The sequence below is a fragment of the Xiphophorus couchianus genome, chromosome 22 (assembly GCF_001444195.1).
Source record: "Xiphophorus couchianus chromosome 22, X_couchianus-1.0, whole genome shotgun sequence".
Lineage (NCBI taxonomy): Eukaryota > Metazoa > Chordata > Actinopteri > Cyprinodontiformes > Poeciliidae > Xiphophorus > Xiphophorus couchianus.
Window position 1 is genome coordinate 21115936 of NC_040249.1, and position 10681 is coordinate 21126616.

Below are 10681 nucleotides of genomic sequence, written 5' to 3' on the forward strand. Positions count from 1 at the left end.
GCTGCCAGGCGGTGGAGACTGGACATCGGCCCACACCCAGAGAAACCCTGACGTGGAAGCTGAGTGGAGTAAACACTGACAGCGCAGTCTGCCGTGTGTGTGTGTGTGTGTGTGTGTGTGTGTGTGTGGTAGAGGATGCTCTGTTTGTTTACCTGTGCCTCACAGATACACAGATGGGAAACACTTAATGCATGCTACCACTGTGGGACGTCTGCTCCTGGCCTCAGGGTTCTGGTGCATAACGTCGGGATGATTTGGATCCGGTTACGTAAGGTATTTTCCCGCTCCTCACCTGAGCTCTTTAAATTAAAAAAAGCTACCAGATCAGTGCTTGCATAAGCATTTTTATTCCTAGTGTGTCTCGTATGGAGACCATTTTGATCTGATTTTAAAATCGTCCGATGACGTGATGAAAAGAATCTTCGGTGTAACCAGAGTTGGGTAGTAACTACATTACTTGAGTAACTTTTTTAGAAAAAAAAAGTATTTTAGAAGTATTTGTACGTTTGATTTTTGAGTAATCTTATTATAAAGTATTTCTACTTTTGAGGAAAATTTCTGGATTTTCTACCCACTGAATGAAAAACAAACACGTTTGAACTAAACATTCTCCAGACTCAGACACACACCTGACGTTTTTGTTAAAGTTTCATACGTTTTTTTTTTATTGATAGAAACTGATTTGGAAACATTTTTTTACTTGATTTTGATCATTTTTTGTTACTTTTATAAATTATTGTCATTCTGGTCCTTAAAATACAAAAGATTTCCACTTTATATTTTATTTTGGTTCGTCTGATATAATTTTTAAATATTAAATGATTGATAATTTGATCAGTTACTCAGTAGTTGAGTAGACTTTTGAGTAATTTCTTGGATTACTCAATCCAAGAAATTGGATTGAGTAATCCAATTTCCAAGTAAAAATAAAAGTATTTTTACTTTTATTTGAGTAAAACTACTGTATGTTGGAGTACAGCTATGTTTACCTTTGTTGGCTATTCTGGTGAACCTCCAAATGCTTCCTACTCATAAAATTCTCTCTATTGGATTATATTTTGATATATTCATGTATTCCCAACACAGATTACACCAGAAATTGAAGATGTCTTTGTGTTGGGGCCTAGAAAACCTTCTTTCTGTCTGAAACCATTCAGAGTTTCTCTTTTCAGGCAGATGAAAAGCAAACTGTGCAGCCGTAGCACTGAAAGCTGTGCAGCCTCAGAGTCTTACACAACTTACTGACCTGTTTATATGCTCAATTTAATTTCAGCCTCTCAGGAGAGTTGGACATTGTTTATGCACTTGATGCAACGTGAGCACACTTTTTTTTGTTGCTGTGCTCACTGCAGCATCAAAAATTCACTCAGACGACTTGTTTGTTTTTTGAGAAAAGCCAGAGAACGTCTAGCGCTGGAGAAATCCTGCATCCAGAACTGGGCGTAATTTAGTTTATGTTCAACATTATGCAACATGGTAATGATATAAATGATCTTATGATTTAATAGGATTACTAGAATCATTTAGTTTTGCATCTGATGGGTTGTTTCAGTGCAGCTACACCACAGAAAGTCTCTGCACACATTTATCTGTTTAATTCAGAAAGCAATTCCATAAAAAAGCCATTTTCCAATGGACCACTGTTTAAAACAGGTGTGTCCAAAGAGCGGCCCACAGGCCATTTGCATGTGGCCCACTAGAACAGGTGGTCGATGCACATGGAGACTTTTTTTTTAGATTAGAAATGGAATAGGAAATATGAATTATCTTTGAACAGTTACACATTTAATTTGATCAACTGACGTCTACTGAGCAACAGAATAATTTATTAAACCTAAAGAAAGAGTGACCCAAATCTTGTTTGTATTGCTTTGATACAATAAAAAAAGTAAATGTAATTAGTTACTACCCAGGTCTGAAGTTCACTATCCAGAGGAGCAATTGTAAAATTACATCAATCTGGGAAGAGTTTCAAACTTGTAATTTATAGACCTCCACTGAAAAGCTGACTTTGGTGCTTGTATTTAAGTTATTAAACTTGGCTAAATATAGCAAATGTTAAAAAAAAACCTCAAATCTTTTTCTTGTACAATAAATTTGTTCAAAAGAATTTGAAAACTACATAAAAAATATTTTAATAGAGAAAATGTATAAAAATCCCTCTAAAGTTTCAAATCATTTCTACAAAAACAACAATATCAGACAACTTTAATTGCTTAATTTTATTTTTATCTTTCTATTTTTACTTATTTAAATTTTCTGCTTATTTTTCAGAATGTGAATACTATTGACTCGTGGATTTTGACCCACATGACAAAAAGTTTGGACATCACCAGGGTTGGGCTCACGTATTTTCTGAATGGTGTTTGGGTGGGATGGCGCATTTCGTTCAGGGAAATTTGAAAATCAAATTTTCCAGGAAATCCCAGAGCGAAGGGGCCTAAAACCGTCGCTCCAGGTCGTGTGCTCTGAAGTCCTACCAGCCTGCAGCCAGATGCGCTCCAGAGTGGCCCAGATGTAAGTGGGGCCCTGGCGCCGGGTGGAGCTCAGGTCCGATACCTCCGACAGCGCCGCCTCCAGACGGGACACCGCCACCGATGGAGGGCTGAGGGATCCTAGAAGAGGAGGGAGAGGAAGCTTTAAACGATCGTTAATGAGGAGAATAACACAGACTAACTGATCCACTGATAGTTCTGAAGGACAGTTAGATTGGTTCTTTAACAAAATGTCATTTTATCCACTCAAACTTAACAAATTTCATCATTAAAACTGCAGTATGCAGCTTTTACAAATATATTTTTTACATATTTGTCACCATGTTGTGACAGTTTGTTATAAAGGAGATAATTTGTGAAAAAAATTCAAAATCCTCCACCTCTTCTCTGAGTTTTTATTGCCGCCTGAAGAAATGGATCGCTCCCAACCAAAAACAACCAATCAGAGTCAGGAGGGGTTTAGCACTGTCAATCAATCGCATGTACTCGCTGCTAAATCTGCTAATGGGGAAGAAACAACTTATAGTTACAGGAAAACCGTTTATCTGCTGTCATCAGTGGTTATGCCAACTAGCCTGAGCATTCACAACGAGCTATGCTAGCTGCAGCATAACAGAGAGCAATGGGGGTGAGTAGCGCCACACAGAGGGGTGATTGACAGCGCTAATACCCTCCTCCTGACTCTGATTGGTTGTTTATAGTTAGCACTAGGAGAAGGCAGAGGAGATTTTTGTTTTTCACAGATTATCTGTCTCAAACTGTCATACTGACAGTTTCAACAAATATGTAAAAACATTTTTTTACAGCTGTAATTCACAAACATTATTTTACAACTTTTTCTCTACATGAGTGAAAAGGGAACAGGAAGAAGAAAAAAAATCTTCCAATCTTTCATGAACAAATAAATTAAATTAACAACATAAGTTGTAAATATATTATTCTCCTCATTATTAACCCAGACTCATTAATAAGACTTATTTTTTTCTTATAAAGGGTTTTTAATTGATTTATAGAAGAAAATGTTTTCAATTCTCCACCCAACTTCAAATGCAGGTTTGTTTTAAGGTAGAACGAATAGACCTGTCACAATAAGCAATAAATCAATTAATCACATGATAAATGAAAACAAATTCAATAATTTCCATTTGCTTGATTTATCGTTTCTCTCTTTCTACCAAAAACTGGATGATAAAAATGTGCTATTTGTAATTTTATCATGTTTGATTAAAATGATCACAGTTTTCTTTTGTAAGATTTGTTTCCCAATATCTCTATATAATAAGGGAAATATGGAACAATAAACAGTGTTGATAGATCTAAAATAACCTCTAAAGATTTAACTTTTTGTTCTCGTTCATAAAGTTAGATGGAAAATGATTTTGATGGATTTCCTGTTTGATCCCGACAGAAACGCGGGTCAGAGGTCGGATTAATCACTTTTATCTAAACACAAACTGAGTTTTAAATTAAAACGGGCTAAAAGTGGAAACTAAAGGAAACGGATGCGTTAAATCCAGCATTTTAAATCAGGTTTTGAATGAAGAAAGCAGACCTGTGGAGGCGTCCTGGAAGTCCGGGAGGTTGAGGTGGACGGATACCTTCCTGACAACAGGGCTGACCTCTGACCTCTCAGCCATCGGTATGCTGCTGCTGTCATCCGTCTCACTGTCAAATGTAACGAACAAATCTGAATTAAAAGGAGATCTATCATGTTAAATTTAAAAACAACCAGTTGCTAATTGTAGCCAAACATTCAAAAAAGAGTGACAAAAATTTTAACAGTTATGCTTTAAATATTATATAACATTACGTACTGCACACGTGTTGAACTATTAAAGTCTTCAAATAATAAATAGGTAGAAAGTGACACCTCTGAAAAATGATTCATCATCATAGCAAGTGAATCACAGAGTGGGAAGTAAAGTAACACTGATGATCTAATATCAGCGCAGAGTGGGAAATCCTCAGGAACAACAATTAAAGTTAGAATTCAATTAAACTAAACAAGCTGGATCAAGGCAGCAGTGACAGCAGCCATTATGTCTGGCTGCTGCAGGAGACTCTGCAGCGATCTGGTAGCGACGCGTCGCTTTCCTCTTTGCACTAAAACACCCGAGTGTCGTGTGATAAGCAAAGCAGCAGAGGCTCAGATCTGCACGTTTACCTGGAGCGACTGATGTCATACTGGCTCTGCCAGAGCTGCAGCATCTCCTCGCAGGTCTGCAGGGCTGCAGCAGGTCCCAACATGGCCTCTTCAAGCTTCACCTTCGTCAGCAGCAAACTAAACCGCAACAAACATCTCGACTAGTTGCTTTGTTTGAATTCAAACTCGTGCTTTTAGGTTTCATTGTGCCCCTCACACTGCAGAAACACAAAATCTTACCAAGTATTTTGATCAAGTTTCTCTAGATGCTTGAAATGAAACAAAACTAACTTACAAGTAACTTTTAAGAAAGATATAGAGGCTTGTTTTACGTAAATAATTCGTTAAAAGTAGAAAATAATTACTTTTTCCATTAGCAGATTATTTCACTTATCAGACAGTTTTGACTTGTTATAAGTTAAATAATTAGTAATAATGAAAATCAAACATTGCTTTCAAAATGTGGTTGCAAAAAAAATACATAAATAAAACAGACCTATACAAATATATTCTTTTTGGCAAAGAGGTCAAAGTTCAAAGGAAAATACAAACAGCAGGAAATTTTAATTTATTTTTTAAAAATATGTTTTTTTTTTTAAACACATCATGACATAGTGACAATTTTAACAAATATCCGCAAAACATTTTTTGAAAATAAAAGTCACACACTGCAGCTTTGTGATTTTGTGATTTTGACGAAATGTGAAAACGTTTAAAGGGTGCGATTACTTTTACAAGATGTTGTACCAGCAGCAGTGGCTGTTTTTACTATTGTTGGCAAATGAAACAATAAAATGATTTCAAAACAACCAAAAACCAGAGGCGACGCAGATGGGTTTCCAAGAAATGAGGATTGTTATCTCATGAAACGGCGTAGAAAAACTCCGGCCACTTAAAGAGCTCGTGAATTATTGCCGATATCTGGATCAATGAAGCCAAAATGGACGGGAAAGCTGGTCAGCAACGAGCTCTAAAAGGGTTTTTGACGTGTGTGTGTGTGTGTGTGTGTGTGTGTTGAAAAGCAGCAGAGTGTTTCCGCTTTGCCCTTTTAGCTGAAGACAATTGGTTAAGTGATGTGGGAGTCTCTGATGTGAACTTCTCTGAGTGTGTGTGGGTAATTGGCAGAGGATACAGTCTGTCATGGACATCAATCACCAATAAGACAGAAAGATGGGGATCAATGATGGAGAAACTGGTTTTGGTTCCAACTGGTGAAAAGACAAAATAAAAACGGGATTAAAAGATGGAGGGATTTCTGTGCAGAATAGGTGTACAGAGTGTGTGTGTGGGAGGAAGGAGGCTGGATTTACTGGCACACAGATGACAAGTGGTGCAGAGGGAAGCTGTGTTAAGGATACGGCTGCCAGCAGGAGTTCACCGGAGCGAGCGTCTGTGTGATGGTGGGTGTCTCGGTGTGGCGGAGCTTTTAGCAGCATGGCGGCAGCTCATCCAGGTGACAGGAGCTACGGATGCAGCCGCATTTCCTCCGCACAATAAAACCGATTCTGTCTTTGTCGCCTCGGTGTACGACATGAGAAATCCTTCTAAGCTTAGATTAGTATTAGTTGGTACAAAAAAATACCAAGAGTATAGCTTATGCTTGAGTATTTAATGATGTATCTGAACTGAACTGTCCTTTCTCAATGGATTTTTCAATTATTTGGGTTATTTGGGTTACTCCCGCCTGGAACGTAGCTGGAGATGGGCACCAGCAACCCTCCCGACCCCATTAGGGACAAGGGTGAACAGACAATGGATGGATGGATGGCTGGGTTATTTAGCCTGTCATAAAAATAAAAAGAGTTTAGCATGTGGTAAAGTTTTATTTTCACCATGTTACTCATTCATAAATGTCAGTCTTGAGCTCAATCTAAACATTTAGTTGTCTTATTAAATGTTTAGCCACAAGCCACATTTAACTTGCTAACAAAATTGATAACTACATACTAAATATTTAGCTTGCCAAACAAATGCTTGCTTGTAGCTAAATATTTAGCTACAAGCTAAACATTCAGCTTGCCAATTAAATGTGTAGCCACTAGCAAAATGTGCTAGCTTACTAACAAAATACATAACTAAAAATAAAATGTTTAGCTAGCTAACCAAATGCTTGCTAATTAAATAATTAGCAACAAACTAAATATTTTGCTATATTTAGCAGGAAGGTCTGATTTACAAACATTTTGAACTAAAATATGTTTGAAATAAACATAATGGGCAGCACAGTTTGCAGCACTGCTGCCTTGCAGCAAGTAGATTGTGGGTTTGAATCCCAGTCTGTTTGTTCTCTCTCTTTCACATGACTGTTGGGTTAATTGCTTTCTACATATTGTCCTCAGGTGTGTGAGTGTGTGTGCATGCTTGTTGCGTCTCTCTGTTGCCCTGAGGTGAACTGGCAACCTGAGACCCTGCAAGAATAAGCTGAAATAAACAACAGATGGATTTATTCAGGAAATCCCCTATTTTCTATGAAATGACTGATAATAGGGCAGAAACGATTCCACCTTGCTCTTCTGTACCTCAGTACAATCTGTGTTTTCTCAGGCAGCGTCAGAAAAGATAGATTTCACCAAGATTACAACACTTGAAACTACACAGCGGATTACACAGCCTGTCATTTTCCTGCCTCCTGGGACGGAGCCGGTCGTGTGCAGAGAAGTGCAGGCAGCTCTGAGTAAACGCTCTGCGTCGGAGTGCTGAGAGTGGTGAGTGCCAGCGTAAACTCCACACATAAAAATAGCTAATGATGTTCCCTCCTGGAAAAAAAAGTAGTACATCTACTATATTACTCATTCCGCACTCCCACAGGTCAGAGAGCGTAGTCTCTGGAAGCACATGAGCCGTGAACATAAAACTGCAGATGTACGACAAGCGTAAATATATGCACACGCACATGAACGCACACGTGCATTTATAACACACACACACACACACACACACACACACACCAGCCTGTGCAGATATGCTTTCAGTTTGCAACCTGACGTACAGTAAGCCATGCAACGCCTAAAATGAATGCTGGATCTTTAGCATAAACTGTGACACTCACTCAAATGAATGCTTGTTTACTTTGTGATAATAATTTCAAAGAGAAGGAAGAAATTAAGAGAGAGAAAGAAAGATAAAGTGTGCGCAAGGAGGGTGAGCAAAAAAAACGGAGAGCAATTGGACGCAGCGGATACAGAAGAAGGCAGAAGCCGGGGGTTGAGGATGTGGGAGAAAACGAGGAAGCAGAAATTTGGTATGCTACAGCGAGCTGACAGTTCACTGTGGTGCAGAGAGCCAGTGGCTAACAAGAGTCACACACATCCATGTGCACGCCCTCAATACAAAAACACACACACACAACATGCATGTGCAAGATTGGACAAATGTTCGCGTACTCGCACCCACACAAGTGCAAGCATGCACATATGAAACACACACCAGTCAGAGCTAGCTTTGATCTTTCACACATCCAGAGCTGATGATATTCTATGGGCCTCCTGCTGAGAAAACACCTCCTTTCATCGTCTCCCTCTGTCTCTGTCGGGAGTCTTGTATTCCGACTCTGAGCTCTGCAGCCGGGCCTCGGCTCAGCGGGCCGCAGCGGTAAGGTTTGAGTATAAAATCAAAAATGCTTTACTGAATAGATGCTCCGTGTTTCATCATTCTAATTTAAACAGTGCACTGTTTTTTTTATTTAGGCGCAACTGTCTGAGAAGATCAGTTTCAAGACCTGACATTGATTCTCTATAGGACTTTAAAGCTGCTGTATGCAATTTTTATAAAACATAAATATTGTTTTTACATATATGATCAAACTGACTCCATGTCATAACAGATATGAGACAAATCTCCACCACTTCCTCTCTGAGGTATTATTACCGTCTGAAGAAATGCCCCGCTCCTGACCAACAACAGCCAATCAGAGTCAGGAGGCGGGTCTTAGCGCCGTCAATCAACCCAATGTAGTCGCTGTTGCATGGGCTAATGGTGGAGAAATAACTTACTGTTACAGGAAAACCTTTTAAACTATCATTAGCATTCACAATAGGATCTGCTGACAGGGAAAAGCTGCAGTGGTAGCAGAGAGTAAAGAGTGAGGACAGAGGGGAAGAGCAGCAACAAGAGATTGTGACTGAAAGTGCCAAGACCTGCCTCTTGCATCTGATTGGTTGTTTATTGTTAGCACTGGGAGAATAAGGAGGAGACATATTTTCACAGATTATCAGGAAACCGCTACAAAAGTAGGAAGTGGACTGCATGGCATTTTGGGAAATTACAACCAAGACAAACGCGCTAGTCTAACGCTAGCGAGTGAAATGGTTCATAGTTTTTTTTTTTTACCAAAGACAAAAGAGAAATCCTACAACTGCAAAAAAAGAGAAAAGACGGCACTCCAATTTTGTTTACTTTGTATGAAGAAGGAAGTTGCCCTCAGTGTCTTCAGAAGTTTTTGTGTCACTAAGTTCAGTGGTTCTTGGCGCAGCGCCACTACAGGCGAGGAGGGGAACAGGTTTTTCAGTTCTTGTGGATCATTTGATACAATGTGGCGTGAAGCACAGCAGCTGAAAATGTAACAGATGTTGGAATTTGGGCCCCACTCCCTTTTCCCATCAACTCTGATCGTGTTTTCTGTCTGTGCTGAAGAAAACCATTCCCACAGCATGATGGTATCACCACCATGTTTCAGTGTGTTCAGGGTGAGTATTACTTCTCAATATAATTCTCCCTGACCTGTCTGCTGTGATCCTTGGTATTTAGAGAACAGATGCATTTACACTGAGATTAAGCAATGAACAGGTATTATAGCACTAACCGTGTCACTGATTTATGAAAATAAAAACCATCGGAAGAAAAACAAATAGTTTTCTACACCAGATGTTACTTATTTACAAGGGAACAACCATGTTAGAGCCACATTGTCAAAAATTTAAATGTCTTATCTCCATCTACTTTATAGTAATGTGCACGTCGTGCTGGTCTACCGCCAGTAACATACATTGCATGATACGACTAAGTACACATGAAGAAACCAAACATTCTGTTAAATATTTGTGGGAATCTTCAGGAATATTTACATAGACTGAATAAAAAGACAAGCTTTTTTTTTCTTACTGTCTGGGGTTAAATCAGACCAAAGTTCTCTTGGTTTAGTTTATTAAGAATTACTAAAATTATTTATGAATAGGCATTTATTTTCCTTTTGACCAATTTTTAGGAGGAACGGTCTCAAGATAAAAACCTGCTAAAGTTGGCTCTAACATAATATAATCATGCTTCACTTCCAAGTTGGTAAATGAATGAGATTTTCAATCATCATTTATTGGACAAAATTAATTAAATATTAAACATGCTTAAAAAAAGAAGTTAGTTTGCGCTTTGAGGTGGAGTTTGGTTGGAAATCTCCAACTTCTTTGCAACTATGGCTACGTTTTCACACAGCAGGTCTTGTCCTAAATTAAGATTTTTTGCTGAAATTAGACTTTTTTCTTTATAAATTAGGGCATAATACGACCACAATTATACAACCTTACAGCGACCAGAGGAAGAACGTTGACGGACTGTTTCGGAAGTAATGGCCGCCGCCTATTGACTGATTTTAAATTTGTTCAGCCAATGGTATCGTCACAAGACCATAAGAAGGAGGAAGCTAACAAAAGAAAGCACAAGTAATAGAAACGGTCATTTTATGGCATACTGATTCATTATTATAACTTTCAGATATTGTTTATGTCAGGATTTGCAGCGTCTGGCTTCTTCTGGTGCAGAATTGCCTCAGATTGATGATACAAAAGTCGGATGAAAGGCGACGACAATGTTTAGACTAAAGACGCTTTGAAAACTACTGGATTCATAACACAATTCTGAATTTTGGGGGAAGTTAAAGAAATTGGAAATGGGTTGTACAGACAGCAATGAAAAAAACATAAAATAAATCGTATTTGATTGAATATCCCTTGTGTGAGAACGTAGCGGCCATTTTGATAAACTCTTCTCACTTCAAATCTCTCTGGAAATTAAAGTAAATTTTCTCTCTTCTCTACACTGGTGCTGAGTT

At 38.5% G+C, this 10681-nt stretch overlaps 1 protein-coding gene across 1 annotated transcript in view; it reads right to left on the reverse strand.

Annotated features, from left to right (window-relative positions):
* ttc7a (tetratricopeptide repeat domain 7A) overlaps positions 1-10681 on the reverse strand; it is a 50032-nt gene that overhangs the window by 11435 nt on the left and 27916 nt on the right. The window contains exons 16-18 of the mRNA XM_028007996.1: positions 4660-4776; positions 4048-4160; positions 2481-2615 (exon numbers count right to left, since the gene is read on the reverse strand). Coding sequence (XP_027863797.1) covers positions 2481-2615; positions 4048-4160; positions 4660-4776 — 365 coding nt within the window. The remainder of the gene's footprint in view (positions 1-2480; positions 2616-4047; positions 4161-4659; positions 4777-10681) is intronic.